Source organism: Pristiophorus japonicus, unplaced genomic scaffold, assembly GCF_044704955.1.
Source record: "Pristiophorus japonicus isolate sPriJap1 unplaced genomic scaffold, sPriJap1.hap1 HAP1_SCAFFOLD_1109, whole genome shotgun sequence".
NCBI classification, from domain to species: domain Eukaryota; kingdom Metazoa; phylum Chordata; class Chondrichthyes; family Pristiophoridae; genus Pristiophorus; species Pristiophorus japonicus.
The window spans coordinates 64,489-82,803 of NW_027250766.1; the positions used below are offsets into that span (position 1 = coordinate 64,489).

The following is an 18,315-nucleotide window of genomic DNA, read 5'->3' on the forward strand; positions in this document are numbered from 1 at the left end:
AGTCCTAAGGTGTCTATACAGTCCAATGCGAGAACCACAGTCCCTGTCACAGGTAGGAGAGATAGTCGATGTGGGAAAGGGTGGGTGGGACTGGTTTGCCGCACGCTCTTTCCGCTGCCTGCGCTTGATTTCTGCATGCTCTCTGATGTGCTGGGTTAATGACAACTGGGGTCGTGAATACAGCTAGTTCTAGGGGCAACAGTATGTGAGTGGCTAAGGAGAATATATCTGCACTGTGAGCCCGTGGTGGGGAGAATGCATTTTATTTAAAAATGACATGTTCTAACACAGCTCTTTAGATCAACAAAACATTGGTACGGGGTGGGGCGAGGGGAAGGGATATTAAAATTAACTTGAAATGCTCAACATATGAAAGGACAGTGTTTGTGTTACTGGGAGGGATGAAGAAGCAGCAAAGGGAGCAGGAAGGAACTTGATTTTATTAATTTTGAAGCTGAAATTCCAAGTTGAGAGGATGTACGAGCCTAAAAGAGTGAGCGGGGGAGAAAACAAAAGGACATTTAAAATGGATTCTTTTTTTATTGTGGGTCAAATTATGATAATAGAAGCCAGGCATTTAGTCATCAAACTGTGTACAGTCGGTGATGACGCTTGGGAGGATCCAGGGGCAGATCCCAACATACTCTGAATTTCCTTGCGTTGCATCAAGAAGGATGTTATGATATTTGTAGAAAGTTATCTCCGCAATCCTTAATTTCCTTTTAATGTGAGATTTCCACGGGGTTGCATCCCGAGCTTGAGTGGCTTACCGTGTAGAGACAGCAAACTGTATCATTTGTCATGCACATGTCAACCCATAGTGCTCTCAAGTGTTCTAATAGCTGAGTCAAAGGGACATTAGAAGATATTGGCACTTTATAAAATCAGTATAATGTATGATTTTAAAGAATGTTGTCTTATCTTTAAAGTATGAACCAGATATAGAAGCAATGAAATATGCAAAGGGTTTACCTTGCATATAATTGTTTAAGCACTCTTACAACTTGTAGTGCTTCTGCCAGATAGAGAATATGTTACAGTATTTAAAAATATATATTCGTTCTCGCTATGTAGGTGCCACAGACCAAGCTGGCATTTATTGCCTTCCCTAGTTGCCTTGAGAAGGTGCTGGTGGGCCGCCTTCTCAAACCACTGGTAGCGTCTTGATACAACTGCTTGCCATGCCACATCAGAGGGCAGTTAAGAGTTAATCGTGTTGGTGTGGGACTCGAGTCTCGCAGGCCAGACCGGGTAAGGAGGCAGGTTTCCGTCCCCAAAGGACCTTCGTGAACCAGTTGGGTTTTCACAACAATCCAACAGCTTTACGGTCACTTACTGATACCAGCTTTGTTAGTTCCAGACTTCCGACACTGAATTCAAATTCTCAAACTTCCACGGTGGGTTTTGAACTCTCGTTATTAGTCCAGGCATCTAGTTACTGGTTCGGTAACAAAACCACCACACAACCATACCGGTGAGATAGATGCTGCCATGTTTGTTTTGTTTTGGGCTAGTATTTGTGTCAATGCATGTAGAAGCCCCAAATCAACGAGGGAGGCTTAAAAATGATGCATGTGTATTTCAGCTTGGAAACCTTTTCTTTTTGCCCTTTGGGACAATTCTTGACAGTGCAATGCTGGGCAGACGAAGCAACAGTTTAAAGAACAATGGGAATATGACATTAGAGCTTCACGTGTGCGAAACTAAAATATAGGAAAGCTTAGAAAGAGAAAAGGCTAATTGACCTAGTAAGCTGGCTATTTCTACAATGTACACACCACTGTGTCAACCTCTGCAGGATATTCTCTGCCTAACCCCCATGTGAATCAAACTGATCTATTCATATCTCTCTAATCTGGAATCCTTATAAAGTTAGAAAAGAACTTGGGTGTTTTGATTCAAGAATTTGCAGATTGCATAGTTTAATTGACGCTTCAAATAGAGACAAAGCCCCAACTCAATTGGTGATTGAGGCCCTCTCCTAAACTGAGAGCAAAGCTTTCAAATCGTCTGAACCGTGCACTTCAGTTCATGCTGTAAATTCATTTGCAGATAGGTTATCTTTTCAATAGTGGCTGTTATTGTTGCTTTTTGTTTGAAATTATAGTCGTGAGATGCATTGATAGCAGAGTATTACTGATCTTTTTATTAGGACCTTGAATTACACATGTGACTGGACCTCTATCTAGTATCACGCTCATTTCAAACTTGTAGTCTTGTGTAAAATAAGAGGATGTTTTTCAACGTTTTTACTGCTATTAACGAATTTGTATATTAACATGCCCTAAATTCTTCAGAAAATGTTGTTTTATATCTGCAACGCATGCACTCTCATGTTCCACCACCAGGGGGCTCATTCCCTGAAGTCCCAAGGGATCCCAGCATCCCTTGGGAGCACTGTATACAAGCCGGCCCCGAAGGCTTGTTCCTCCCTCTGGAGTGTCTTATTAAAGACTGAGGTCACTGTTACTTTAACCTCCCTGTGTGCAGCCTCATCTGTGTTAGGAACACAATAACTGGCGACGAGATGATGAATCCAACGCAAAGATGCAGCAAACTGAGCATCCTGGAGAAGTTCTCGGAGGGTGAGGATTGGGAAGCCTATGTCGAACGGCTAGACCAGTACTTTGTAGCCAACGAGCTGGACGGAGAAGGAAGCGCTGCAAAAAGGAGAGCGGTCCTCCTCACAGTCTGCGGAGCACCGACCTACAACCTCATGAAGAATCTTCTGGCTCCGGTGAAACCCACAGATAAGTCATATGAGGAGTTGTGTATACTGGTTCTGGAGCATCTTAACCCGAGGGAGAGCGTGCTGATGGCGAGGTATCGGTTCTACACGTGCCAGCGATCTGAAGGTCAAAAAGCGGCAAGCTATGTCGCCGAGCTAAGGCGACTTGCAGGACAATGAGTTTGATGGCTACCTGGAGCAAATGCTCAGAGACTTTTTTGAACTGAACATTGGCCACGAGACCACCCTCGCAAACTTTTGACTGCAGAGACACCGACCTTCAGTAAGGCCATTACGATAGCACAGGCGTTTATGTCCACCAGTGATAACACCAAACAAATCTCTCAGCACACAAGTGCGAGCAATGTTCATAAATTAACTGGAACTGTGTTTGCGAACAGAAATGTACAGGGCAGAACCCACGAGTCTGCAACTGCCAGCAGGCCTCAGGTGACCCAGATGACTGAGTCCCCAACAAAGGATGAATGCAAGGCAATTCACACCTTGTTGGCATTGTGGAGGCTTCCATTCAGCTATTCATGCCGCTTCAAAGGGTATGTTTGCAAGAGCTGTGGAACAATGGGGCACCTCCAACGAGCTTGCAAACGAGCTGCAAGCTCTGCAAAACCTGCTAACCCACGTGGCAGAGGAAGATCGGTCCATGGTGGATCAAAACAATTTCGAGCCTCAGAGAGGAGGCAGATGCTGAAGTACACGGGGTGCACATATTTTCGACGAAATGTCCACCTATAATGCTAAACGTAAAATTGAATGGCTTACCCGTAGCCATGGAACTGGACACTGGTACTAGCCAATCCATCATGAGTAAAAAGATGTTTGAGAGACTGGTGCAACAAGGCATTCAGACCAGCCCTGAGCCCCATCCACACGAAACTGAGAATGTACAGCAAAGAGCTTATCACTGTCCTGGGCAGCGCCATGGTCAAGGTCACCGACGAGGGCATGGTGCATGAACTGCCACTCTGGATTGTCCCGGGCGATGGCCCCACACTGCTTGTAAGGAGCTGGCTGGGCAAAATCCGCTGGAACTGCGATGACATCCGAGCGCTATCGCATGTCGATGAGGCCTCATGTACCCAGGTTCTTAACAAATTTCCTTCCTTTTTTGAGCCAGGCATTGGAAACTTTTCCGGGGTGAAGGTGCGGATCCACTTGGTCCCAGAGGCACGACCCATTCACCACAAGGCGCGAGCGGTACCTCACATGATGAGGGAGAGAGTGGAAATCGAGCTGGACAGGCTGCAACGCGAGGGCATCATCTCCCCAGTGGAATTCAGCGAGTGGGCCAGCCCGATTGTTCCAGTGCTCAAAAGTGATGGCACGGTTAGGATTTGCGGTGATTTATAAAGTAACTATTAATCGTTTCTCGCTACAGGACCAATACCCGCTACCTAAGGCATACGACCTATTTGTGACGCTGGCAGGAGGCAAAACGTTCACCAAGCTCGACCTGACTTCGGTCTACATGACGCAGGAGCTGGAGGAGTCTTGAAGGGCCTCACCTGCATCAACATGCACAAGGGACCGTTCATCTGCAACAGATGCCCGTTTGGAATTCGGTCGGCCGCAGCGATCTTCCAGAGAAACATGGAGAGCCTACTCAAGTCGGTACCACACACTGTCTTTCAGGATGACATATTGGTCACGGGGTCGGGACACCGCCGAGCACCTAAAAAACCTGGAGGAGGTCCTCCAGCGACTGGATCGCGTAGGGCTGCGGCTGAAGAGATCGAAATGTGTCTTCATGGCAACAGAAGTGGAGTTTTTGGGGAAAAGATCGCGGCGGACGGCATTCGGCCCACAGATGCCAAGACCGAGGCTGTCAGGAACGCGCCTAGGCCACAGACCATCATGGAGCTGCGGTCATTCCTGGGACTCCTCAACTGTTTTGGTAACTTCCTACCGGGATTAAGCACCCTTTTAGAGCCCCCACGTGTGTTATTGCGCAAAGGTGAGAACTGGGTATGGGGAAAAAGACTAAGTAATTGCTTTTGAGAAAGCCAGAAACATTTTATGCTCCAACAAGCTGCTTGTATTGTATAACCCGTGTAAAAGACTTGTGCTAGCATGTGATGCGTCGTCATACGGAGTCGGGTGTGTATTACAACAAGCTAACGTTGAGGGGAAGTTGCATCCTGTCGCCTATGCTTCCAGGAGCTTGTCTAAGGCCGAGAGGGCCTACAGCATGATTGAGAAAGAGGCATTAGCGTGTGTATTTGGGGTAAAGAAAATGCATCAGTACCTGTTTGGCCTCAAATTTGAGCTGGAAACCGATCACAAGCCCCTCACATCCCTGTTTGCTGAAAACCAGGGGATAAATACTAATGCCTCAGCCCGCATATGAAGGTGGGCACTCGCGCTATCAGCGTATAACTATACCATCCGCCACAGGCCAGGCACCTAGAACTGTGCGGATGCTCTCAGTCGGCTACCATTGCCCACCACGGGGGCGGAAATGGCGCAGCCCGCAGACTTGTTGATGGTCATGGAAGCATTTGAAAATGATAAATCACCTGCCACGGCCCGCCAGATTAGGATTTGGACCAGCCAAGATCCTCTGCTGTCCCAAGTAAAAAAAAAACTGTGCACTGAATGGGAGCTGGGCCACTATCCCCGTTGAAATGCAAGAGCCAATCAAGCCGTTTCGGCGGCGAAAGGACGAGCTGTCCATTCAGGCAGACTGCCTGTTGTGGGGTAACCGCGTAGTGTTACCAAAAAAGGGCAGGGAGACGTTCATCTCGGATCTTCACAGCACACACCCGGGTATAGTAATGATGAAAGCGATAGCCAGATCCCACTTGTGGTGGCCCGGTATCGACTCTGACTTAGAGTCCTGTGTACGGCAATGCAGCGTGTGCGCTCAGTTGAGCAACGCGCCCAGAGAGGCACCACTAAGTTTGTGGTCCTGGCCCTCCAGACCATGGTTGAGGATCCATGTCGACCATGCGGGCCCGTTTCTCGGCAAAATGTTCCTGATGGTGGTGGATGCTTTTTCAAAATGGATTGAATGTGAAATAATGTCAGGAAGCACCGCCACTGCCACCATTGAAAGTCTGAGGGCCATGTTTGCCACCCACGGCCTGCCTGACATACTCGGGCCATGTTTCACCAGTGCCAAATTTAAAGAATTCATGACCTGCAATGGGATCAAACATGTCACCTTGGCCCCATTTAAACCAACCTCCAATGGGCAGGCAGAGCGGGCAGTACAAACCATCAAACAGAACCTTAAATGAGTCACAGAAGGCTCACTCCAAACCCGCCTGTCCTGAGTACTGCTCAGCTACCGCATGAGACCCCACTCGCTCACAGGGGTGCCCCCCGGCTGAGGCTACTCATGAAAAGGACACTTAAAACCAGACTCTTGCTGGTTCACCCCAACCTGCATGATCAGGTAGAGAGCAGGCGGCAACAACAAAATGTAAACGATGGTCGCGCCACTGTGTCACGGGAAATTGATCTGAATGACCCTGTGTATGTGCTAAACTATGGACATGGTCCCAAGTGGATCGTGGGCACGGTGATAGCTAAAGAAGGGAATAGGGTGTTTGTAGTCAAACTAGACAATGTACAAATTTGCAGAAAGCATCTGGACCAAACGAGGCTGCGGTTCACAGACTGCCCTGAACAACCCACAGCAGACACCACCTTTTTCGAGCCCACAACACACACCCAAAGGATCAACGACACCACGCCGGACCAGGAAATCGAACCCATCACGCCCAACAGCCCAGCAAGGCCAGGCTCACCTAGCAGCCCTGCAGGACCAACAACACGCCAGCCCAGCAAGGGCACAGCCAACACACCAGAACAGACCTTTGTACTGAGGCAGTCCACCAGGGAAAGAAAGGCTCCCGACCGCTTCACCTTGTAAATAGTTTTCACTTTGACTTTGGAGGAGCGAGTGATGTTGTGTATCTGTAAAGCATGCACTCCCATGTTCCGCCACCAGGGAGCTCATCCCCTGAAGTACCAAGGCATTCCAGCATCCCTTGGGAGCACTGTATATAAGCCGGCCCCTAAGGCCTGTTCCTCACTCTGGAGTGTCTTAATAAAGACTGAGGTCACTGTTACTTTAACCTCCCTGTGTGCAGCCTCATCTGTGTTAGGAACACAATAAATGTAAAGTTTTAAAAACTACCGTTTCAGTTTTCCAGTGGAATCGGCCACTAATACTAATATATTGATCTGCTTTTGGTGATTTTTCATCTTCATTATATTTCACTTTCTTCAGTTAGAAATGGTGTTAAAACCGCAATATCAGCCATGGGTTTAACGGTGAAAATGAATTGTATGCGAACGAGCTATCTAGGTCACTGTTGCAAGGAAATTAAAAAGAACTCTTGTTGATGATGTTGCCTCCAGGTGATTGACAGGACAAAAGGAGTTGCCGATGTTCCCGAATGGTTCAAGGGGAGCAGATTAAACTACGCAGAAAACCTCCTGAAGCATAAAGATGACGACAAAGTGGCTCTTTATTCAGCATGTAAGTGTTTTATTGCTTTGTGATTTTGGGGGGTGGGGGTGAAGAGGAAAAGCTCCCATGAATGAAGACTTGTGTAGAAACATGGTGAATTTTTTAAAATCCGAACAAACCTGCCTCTCGTTTTTGTCTTTAGAACATAATGCACAGAACAAGAAAAAAGCCATTAAGTCTGCTTGCTCCACAGAATGTGTGCACTCTACCTTGTCATATCTCTCTTGCCAGCTAGTCAACTTCTTGAGGGGTGAATTCTCTATTAAAGCTCTCCGATTCCCTAATGGTAATCAGGCAAAACTCTGGGACGTGAAATCGGGCAGCACACTTGCGATGTGTGCCTGACAAACAATGTGCCAGTGTGAACTCACAAAATCAGCCATTACCTTGTAATATAGACATTCTGAACAGCTTCTACCAAAAGTCACAATAGTTCCATTGTTAAGTCTTGTCAATTGTTTAGTATCCAAGCTCCAGCTGTTGAGAATCCTATCACCAGTGGAAGATTTAGCAAATAATTATTTAAGAAAACCTTTAAAAATCTGATGGTTCACCTGAAGCAGTTCCTGAGCTAGAAGTGGACGTTCACGTTCATTATTGCTGAAAGGTATTGGCTAATAATTTGTGCACTAGTTAATGTGCCACATACAAAGAAAGCTAAGCAATTGGCACACTTTTTATATGCAACTGTAGAAGTATGCACGATGTTAATCAGTTTCTATTAGCAGTAGTGTAGTGGTCCACTGTGTTGTAGAATTTGGATCCTTTTTTTTACTCTGTTCAGGCATAAGAGAAGTTCAACTCCCTGGCTGTGTCCTAGTTATTATCGCATAGCTGCTGCTATTTTACCAAAGTGTTAAAATGTCCCTGTTACTGAGGTCGTTTTCTCAAGCGGTCTTGCTGCCTTGTGTTTAGCCAGGCACCTGATTAAACCTCCATACCTCAGGTGACTGGGTTTCATTACACCATTGAAATGCATAAATCTCACTCTACATAGTGACCATGGGCTTGAAATTTGCTATTATAAGGATCGATTTAGCTCCATCTTTTGGAGCTAAAAGTTTTTTTTTGGAGCTAAATAAATTTAGGGCCATGTTGCTAGTTTTGCCAGTGGTGTAATACTGTCCTAAAAAAAAAAGCGCCGATTTTTTTTTTTTGAGAATCGTTTTTGTGATGCCACTCGGGGGTCAAACCCAATGATGCCATTTTTTGCGAGTTTTTCCAATGAGGATATTTTTAAGGACAGTGCTAAATTCTACTTTTTAAAAAAAGCTTGCCTTACCTGGTGGAATTGGATGGAAATCGGTGATAACTGGGCCATCTTGGGAAATGGAGCTAAATGTTAAAGCTTTGGGAGGGAACAATACCTATATTTTATATCGGAATGATAAATACACTCTTCTCTGTCTTCAGCTGGTTCATTTGCCATGCCAATAGAGGCAGCGTTACGATATAAACCCCAGGAAACCTAGAGTGATGATTCCATCCTTTGTTGGAGAAGAATGGGAAAGAATGATTCTCCATTACAGAACCATAGCCAGGGTTGAAGTAAAACCTCTGATTTCTCTGTCCTGTGCATATATTTGGGCGGGATTCTATTTCTAGCCCAAGGAACCAGTGCACTGTCCCGACCCGACCTGGGCGACATCTGAGATTCTGTTGCTCACACCGAGCCAGTTGTAATAGGCAGCTTTGGTTTTAAATTACTTTTAATTCAAAATTTGGAGATGGGTGAAATCAGCCATTCCTTCCGAAATTGTTCCTGTTGCCGAGGTAGTTTGTGTGTATCTAAAGTTTATGGTTATGATGTGTTTCAGCAACACAGTGGCAGAAATCTCTGCCGAGTTGCAATTGTGCCTCGCGTTACCCTGGAAATCCAAATGCTTTGAGTGTTGGGCATGCGCAGAACGGGCGTTATTTTTTAGGCGAAAAAATTTAGCTCCGTCCTTAAAAACGGAGGTATTTATACGCTATACCAAAATTTAAAATAATTTTGGCGTAACTTAGGCATTTTTTTGCCGTTGTTTCGGCCTAAAAAAATGAGCGTTAATCGGAAATAACGCCAAAAAACAGAGCTATTTTACAATTTTGTGGAAAGTCTGGCCCATATCTCATCAAAATTATACATTTGACTTTTTTTGATCAACAGAATGTGGGTGTCGCTGGCAAGGCCAGCATTTATTGCCAATCCCGAATTGCCTTTGAGCAGGTGAAGTTGATCTGGCTTAGTGGTTTGCTTGGCTATTTCACAGGGCAATTAAGAGTTAACCACATTTGAAACCTGCAAAAAGTTTAGCTCCAATGATCATTCACGTACTGGTATCAGTAGATGCATCTTTGTCCTAGCATTTTGTAATTATTTTCATCATGTACATTTGGTCTTGAAATATAGTTAGGACTGAGATCTATGTATGACATTGAGCAGCACAATTACAATGTGGGTTAAAGTTCCAATCCGGACAGTTGAGCACAAAAATCTAGGCCGACAATCCAGTGCAGTGCTGAGGGAGTGCTGCAGTGTCTGAGGTGCCTTCTTTTGGATGAGACGTTAAACCAAGGCCCCATCTGCCCTCTGAAGTGGACATAAAAGATCCTATAGCAATATTTCGAAGAAGAGCAGGGGAGCTATCCCTGGTGCCCTAACCAATATATATCTCTCAATCACAACACTAAAACAGATTATCTGGTCATTATCCCTTTGCTGTTTGTGGGAGTTTGCTGTGCACAAATTAGCTGCCGTGTTTCCTACATTGCAACAGTGACGGCACTTCAAAAAAAGTATGTTATTGTCTGTAAAGTGCTTTGGGATGTCTGGTGGTGTAAAAGGTGCTATATAAATGCAAGTCTTTTAAAATGTCATACACACCTAATATGATTGGGTTATGGGGTTCGATTTGCTACATATGCTTTTGTGCTGAATTTCTGCTCTCAAGTTTTAATCTTTGTGTTCTATTGCTTAACAGCGGAAGGTAAGGAGGAGATTGTCAAAGTGACGTTCGGAGAGCTAAAGAGAGATGTGGCTTTGTACGCTGCAGCTCTCCGAAAGATGGGAGTGAAGATAGGTGACAGAGTTGTTGGTAGGTTCTGACTTCTAAATTCTTAATTTCTGTTTAAACAAAGTAAATTCTTTAAGCAACCTATTTTCCATTGTCAATTATTTAAATATGTTTAATTAGAAAATGGACATTAGTGTATTTAAAAAAAAATGGTTTTGGAAGTTGTAACTGGCATGGCATTTGGTGAAACTATTCAGCAAATGACGCAATGTGTTTGTATGTGGTTTTGTTTGAAAGGGTAGCTTGTTCCATTTCGTATGCAGCGTCCTGCCACATGTTGTAGAAAATACTGTGCCATTGCACTGGCCCACTATTTGTTTTCACTGAAAAAATATTGTGGCATTCAAATCAGGTGGTGTGGTTGGCTTAAGTTTGATGTTTACTGACATAATTACCATAATTGATCTGGTCAATATTTATCCCTCAACCAACACCTCAAACCAGATTATCTGGCCATTATCACATTGCTGTTTGTGGGACCTTGCTGTTTGCAAATTGACTGCTGTGTTTCCTACACTTCATACAAAAAAAGTACCTCCCCCTCTGTAAAGCTCTTTGGGACATCCTGAGATACTGAAAGGCGCTATAGAAATGCAAGTCTTCCTTCATAAGTTGCATGGAAACGTTTGATGCTTCCTTTATGTTACAGACTTATTTTTGAGTATCTGCTTTTTCTGCCAGTGCATTTATTGCAGGGTGGGGTTCCATGGCACAGTGGCATCAAAGAAACAGTGGCTCATGCACAATGGTTTTGATTTGCGGCTTCGTTTGTCGGACAGTAATTTACAGCTTGCGGTGCGAAGTCCGTCAGCAAGCATACCACCACGCCTACCTGCAGCCAGGCACCAGACAGCTGCAGTTATATTTTGCTGCCAAGGTACTGACACTCTTGGAGCCAGGTGGCTGTTGGTGTCTCCAGAGGAAGTAGTGTTGCCTCATTTACCTGGCCGCACCGATGCTGAAGTTGCAGCCGGCAGTCCTGTAATGTAAAAAAAAAACCCAGCAATGTCTGATTCAGCTTTGAAATGTGGCATAGTAGGTAACATTCAATGAGTGTATAGGTGCAACAAATTAAATTAATAGATTGGGCTTGTCATGAGGCTGAGCTGTTTTTAGTTTAAACCTTGCCTTCGTGAGGGGCTTTTGGCAGTCTTCCAAGGCAGTTAACAACAATAAAGTAGTTTAATTTAAAAAAAAAAATAGGTCCAGTAAACTGGTACAGGAATCATCCGTATCTCTTAACTAAATTAGCTGAGGTACTGAGCAATTTTTTTTTTTTAGTAGCTGAATAATTCGGTCGAAATCCACAGGGCTCACTCCCTCTAGATTCAGTGCGATGATTGGAACATAGAGGCGGGTCTATTTGACATCGCAACTCAGAAGGCAATGTTTTGAACAACTGTTTCATTGTAAGAATTTGCCTGCGTGTCAAGCCAGTGTGCAGCCTAAGGGGAGTCTGATATTTAATCACATTTATAGCAATACAACTTACACTAGGTTATACAAGGGCTCTTGCTATATTTTACATTCTGACACACACCAGCTTTTCCAATTGGATTAGACTAATTTTGCAACCAGTCCAGCCCAAGGCCAGTTTTGTTGATCCTTGATTGCACGAATATTCCATCTGCAACTTGAGTGAAAGCTTAAACATTCCTTTTGGAAGTTTGCCTTGTTTTGCCTGCATAATCGTGCTTCTGTGGAAAATGTTGTTAATGGGATTTATTTTGCTGCAGATGACCTTTTACAAATGGAAGATGTTTTCTATCGAATTAGGTGATTGTTTTCTTTAGGATCAATGAAAACTAGGTCAGATATTTAAAAAAAAAGCTAATAAAAGGGACATTGGAAAGAGGAGGTACAAGAGAACATTAGCATAAAATATAGAGTACAATAAAAAGCTTTCTATCTGCACGATAGTATCTGAGTACCTGATACAGTCAAGGTAAGAGTAAAGCTGCCAGTAGACTGAGGGATTGGCAGAAACTCTGCAGTACAAAAAGCAAAAAACTGCAGATACTGAAACAAAACCCAAAATACTGGCAACATTCAGCAGGTCAGGCAGCAACTTTGGAGAGAACAGACAAGTTAACGTTTCGAGTGTGGACCCGAAAGTCAAAATAAGTACTTTGACTCGGCTTTCCCAGGCGAGGGGGTTACTGGGATTTTAGAACCAGCAGAGCTGGGTGCAACACAATTGAGAACCACCTTATTCAAAGATAACTGGTACGAAAGAAGTTATTCATACTTACTGCACAGAAGTTACAGCACAGAAACTGGCCATTTGGCCCAACCTTTCCATGTTGATGGTTATCCTCCACCACAAGTAAACAGCCCTTATCCCCTTTTCCTCCTTCTACCTTTCTAACCTAATCTTGGATGTTGACTGAGTATCTCTCTTGCCACTATTCCTGGAAATAGATTCCACAGCCTCAACTCCTTCTGTAAAGAAGATTTTTCTGCTCCCTTGTTCTAAACCTCTTCTATCATTGGGACCTGTAATCTGTGGTGGTCTCGCAAAAAAATACCTAGTTTTTTCAAGTCTGTCTTCGTATTTGGTATTTCTCATACCAGGCAACATTCTAGTGACTCTGTTGTGTCTGCCATTGACTAAAAACTCAACTGGACCAGCCACGTAAATGCCATGGCTACTAGAGCAGGTCAGAAACTGTATTCTGCAGTGAGTGACTCACCGTCTGACTCGAAAGGCTCTCCACCACACACAAGGCACAAGTTTGGAGTGTGATGGATAACTCTCCATTTGTTTGGATGGTTGCAGCTGCAGTAACACTCAAGAAGCTCAACACCATCTAAGATAAAGCAGTGTTTGCGCAGCACTCCATCCACCACGTTAATCCTCCACTCTCCACCATTGCTGCACCATGCCTGCAGAGTGTACATCCACAGAATGCACTGCAGCAAGGCCTTTTTGGCAGTACATCTCAAACCAGTAACCTCCACCACTTGTAAGGATAAGGGCTGCAAGGGCATGGAAACAGTATCCCTTTCAAGTCAAACATCATTCCCTGTATGGCCATTCCTTCATCATCATTGGGTTAAAATCCTGGAACTCACTATCTGACGGCATTGTGGGAGTACCTTCGTACCTTCACCACAAGGACTGCAGCGGTTCAAGAAGGCGGCCCACCACCACCTGCTCGAGCAACTAGGGATGGGTAATAAATGCTGGCCTCGTCAGCGACACACATAGCCGAAGAATTAATTAAAAAAAAATTATCTCAAGCCTCAACATCCTTCCTAAAGTGTGGAGCCCAATACTACATACAGTACTCTGAGATCTTATTAAAGTTTTATGTCGACTCATCATAACCTCTTGGCTTTTACATTTGTTTCTCCTGTGATAAGACTTAAAATTCCGTTGACTTTATTGATCACCTTAACAATCCAATGCGCTGCCTTTAATGCCCTGTGCTTTTGAATCCCCTTGTTCTTCCACAGCACCGTTCCGAAATCCATTCGGAGTATAATCACTACTTTTTTCTTTTAAACACAATTCATTAGCTCACACTGGGCTAGATTGTGAGTGGCTGATCGGAGGAGTGCTGGTCGGCCAGACCATTCCGGCGGCAAAGTGGCCCTCTTGACTTTCAGGCTCCAGCCTCCTATAAGTTCGGCAGGTGAGCTGCAGAGCTACACACGGGTCAGCGCGCCAGATTAGAGCCTGAATATCAAGCTGGAGCAGCTGCCAGCAATGTAAGCTGCGGGGTGGGTCGTGTTCGCGGAGGGTAGGTGTCCTGGGGTGGCAGCGTCCAGATTATGTCTATTGGTCCCGGAGGGGCACACCTGCTTTACTGAAACGGCACAAATATTTCAACGCCATTAAGGACATCGCATCCTTGGGCTGGTTTTCCGATCAGCCTGTCATCCCTAGCCATATTTTATTACCGCTTGCAATCCATGCTTGGCACACAAGCTCAATAAATTTGAATATAAAAATATCAGTTGGGGGAAAATCAGCACATACCTGGCTGTCAAAACAGTAATTTTATTGCTTAATTGAGGTTTAAGATTTCAGTGATGTTTTGTGAGCACATCCATAAATATGTTGCCCTCCGGCTACCTGCTGTGCGATTTATGCTTTACTGATTCTGAGGCCCTCAGTGGTGTGAATTAAGCAAACTTGATCTCACTGTTGATTTTAATGGAGACTGAGCTATGATAATTAGTTGTTCAACTTTTTCAGCAAGGGCCTCTGTGGAGCAGTGCAAAAGTCCCAGCAATTTATGGTGTGTTGCGCATGATGGCATAAGTCACTTGCACCACCATTTCCTGGAATTTTTGCATCATAGATACACCATTACTGTACTGTGATTTTCCCCTCCCACCAGCAAATTCAGGAACAATACCTACTTTTTAACAGGAATGTATTTTACATATCGACTCCTTTTGATCTTTTATTTGTCCACAATTAAATCTCATCTACAGTGCAGGGTTGAAATTTAAGCTGAAATGATTCAACCACTAGACACTGCATGCAGGTATCTGTTAATCTGTGACGAGCATTCTTGGAAAAAGCAGCAGTCATTGTGTGTGAGGTAAAGCTTAAGCACACTGGCATCTTGTGCTTAAGCTCCTAATGAAGGCTGCAGCAGCATAATGCAGATTTACTTACGTTCTGATGCTAATTGGGGGTGGGATGCATTTTTTTGCGTGTTGGGGATGGGGCGTGGGGGCAGAGGCAAGGGAACAAGTTGCCTGTTAGTGACTTCAATTTAGTGTATTTCTGTTTAATGCCCCCTTACTCTTGTCCTCGCTCCCCCCCCCCCCCTGCCAACTCCAGCATAATGAAAATCAAGTCTAAAATACTGAACTAATTTCACTACATTAGTTGTGTATTATGATTAAGCCTTCTACAAATCTACCAGAAAAATGCTGACTACTTTGGCCAGCCTTAGTGAAGTAATAAAATTGATTTTATGTTGATTGAGTGCTGTGCCACCGGAAAGCTGTTCTGCTAATGTTGTGGGAGACAGCACATACTGAGTTACTGCAGTACATCATTTAGTTGGAGTTAAAATAGGTTTAATTAGAGTGGCCATGAATGCATTGATGTTCCCTGACTGGGCATTGTTGCGTCATTATCAGAAATGACAGATGTATGTGTTTAGCAGACTTGCTTGCTAGTATTACACAAGGGTAATCTCTATTAATGCTGCTTAGTGGTCAATTTTAAATTCATAGGTTATGGAGTTGCTCTGTCTCCACAAAATAATCATTTTGAGCTTAAGATGACAGTGCATTTAAAAATAAAAATGGTTAGCATTTCCACATTGTTTGATCAGGTACGAGACCACTCCATGCATGCAGTTTGTCGAGAGGTGCAGTTGTGTTGATTCAAGGGCTGCTACAGATGGGCAGGCAGTCTGTCTGAGGGAGTTGGCACATTACCAAGCAGGAACATGAACAGGATCTGAACGCTCTGTTCGACTGCACTGCAAACATGCTTGTGTGGCAGTAAAATTCTATCACTAAGAATACGCTTTTGGGAAGGGAGAGAGGCTGGTAATTGCAAGATATATAATTTTTAAACGGACAATTTTGGGTGAATGATGGATCTAATATAAATAGGTTAATGTTTCAGTATTTCGAGGTCTGAATTCTGGCCTAATTTGGAACTTTCAGCCCTTTCTTTTGATGAAATGGTATCTCATGTACAGTTTTGCTGATTTTTGGTCAACGTGTTATGGGCTAGACTTTCGATATATAAGCTCTGAGATTCAGTTTATGATGATAAATGGAAACTAGCGCCCGATTATTGCCCATTTATTGCCGGTGCAACTTTTGGATTACAGGAATGAGCTGAATCGCCCAGCCTATTTTTAAAAAAGAATGACGTAATCACTCGTGCAAAGCCCAGAATACTGTTTATTATGGAAACTAGCGCCCGATTATTGCTGAGCGCTACTTTTGGCATTTTGCCCATAATTCGCCCAAATGATCGCTGGCCCAAAAAGACACTCAAGAAAAGCTGCAATTACCTGGCAGTATGGCAGTTTAATAAAAGGCTGCTTGAAGTGGTTGGGAGCATTGAAGTAATTTGTGAGTGATTTTAAGGACGATTTTGAATCTTGCCAATCATCTAATCACATTGTGGGTAATTTCCAGTTGATACTGTATATGTTGAGGACAATTTAAGACGACAGATTAGGGCATTTATAGTGATGGTGCCAGTAATTCCTCAACCAGTATTGATGACTACTCACATGCTGCAGAATAGAGAAGGTTCATTGAAGAGCATTATGTGCCCAATCAAAGAGGTGGCAGACTGCTGAGGAGGAGGCGATGTTACACCCAACACATTTACAGGAATAAGTGATCATACCTGGACTTGTCCGATAACCCGTGCGTTAGATGGTTGCCATTCCGAAAGGAGGTCATCAGTGAGAGATGCCAGCTAATTAAGGGAGATCTGCAGCCTACCAGCACCATCGGGATCGCACTGCCCGTTGAGGTTAAGGTTATTGCGACACTTTCCTTCTATGCATCGGACTCCTTTCAGGCCTCAGCTGGCGACATTTGCTGCATCTATCAGCACACCACACGTTGCTGCATTCGACAGGTGACTGAAGCCCTTTAAGCACGCAGGATGGACTTTGTGCCTTCCTGGTCAGAGAAGTTTATAGAGTGAGACGGTTTTGGGTTTCTCGCGAATAGCAAACTTCCCCAAGGTGCAGGGAGCAATAGACTGTGCGCACATCGCCCTGCGAGCACCTTTACAGGATGCAGAGATGTTTTGGAACTGAAAGGGATTCCAGTCCCTGAATGTGCAGCTTGTTGTCGGACCACAAGCAAATAATCATGGTAGTAAATGCAAATTTTCCATGATGCGTACATCTTGCGTGAGAGCACTGTCTCTGACCTGTTTAACAGTCAGCGCTTCAGATGCCTGGACCACTCGGGAAGCAACCTACAATACCACCCTAAGCAGGTCACGAAGTTCATTGTGGTGTGCTGCATGTTGCATAATCTCACTATCAGGAGAGGACAACAATTGCCAGATAGGACTACCGGTCCACCTCAGGACAGAAGGGAGGCAGAAAAGGAGGACCCCCGACATTCAACAAATTTTCAATAAAAATAGATTGGGCCCACCCCCCCCCTCTCCTACCTGCGGCCATGCTTCCCTTCTCTACCTTTGCCCCGCCCCCTCCCCTTAACCAGAGTTGATCTTCCAGCTTGATGCAGTAGTAATGGGTGTGTTGGGCACAGAGATTGTGGTGGTATGCAGTGTTGCCCACAGTGTCTGATTGCTCAGTTTTGGCCCTCACTTTGAAGCTAAGCCTTTGGTTTAAGCCCCCACCTGTATCCTGTGGGCTTGAGGGGCCGCATGGCCTACTCCTGCTCCTATTTCTTATGAGACAGGACATAACCAGGGATTGTGATTGAGCAGTCTGGGATGCTAGCTGAAAGATAGGATTCCGGGTTTGTCCACACAGGCTGTTTCTTGAGTAGTCTATGGGACATCTCTCCCAACTTGGGCACTGGTCTTCAGACATTGCTGAGGAGGTCTTTTCAGGGTCTACTAGGTTGGGATTGCCCGAGTCTTGTCCAAGTACTTGGGTCTATAACAAGATTCATCCAATATTGCTCTATTTTATAGTGGTTGTTTTACAGCTTCAGAGGACGTGAAGAGTTGACCACATATTGCAAGGTTCCTTTCCCTGAAGATCATCAGTGAACCAATTTTTTTTCTGTTACTGACGATTGGCAGCTTTTGAGGGCATTTTTCTGGTGCTTGCTCACAAATAACCAGATTTATTGAATTTAATATCACAATATTCCACGGCGGAAATTGATTCATGACCTCTAGGTTGCTGGTCCAGCACCATAACCAGTAGGCTACTACCTGATCAAAGTCTACTGCCTTGTGCTTCCATCAGATAGCATTTTTAGATTGTTCTAAAATTAAAAATTTACATTCCTTCTACATTGTTACTGATAACCCATTGAATTGCTATTAAATGCTTCCATGACCGTTCACACAGTTTGTTTATTCTTCAAATATTGAGCTT

General features: G+C 44.4%; 1 protein-coding gene across 1 annotated transcript in view; it reads left to right on the forward strand.

The window, feature by feature from the left end:
* Nucleotides 1–18,315, forward strand: part of LOC139241564 (acetoacetyl-CoA synthetase-like) — a gene marked incomplete at its 3' end in the record, with an annotated part of 46,304 nt that overhangs the window by 13,724 nt on the left and 14,265 nt on the right. Inside the window, exons 3-4 of the mRNA XM_070870050.1 lie at nt 7,115–7,235; nt 10,190–10,303. Of these exons, the coding sequence (XP_070726151.1) occupies nt 7,115–7,235; nt 10,190–10,303 (235 nt within the window). The remainder of the gene's footprint in view (nt 1–7,114; nt 7,236–10,189; nt 10,304–18,315) is intronic.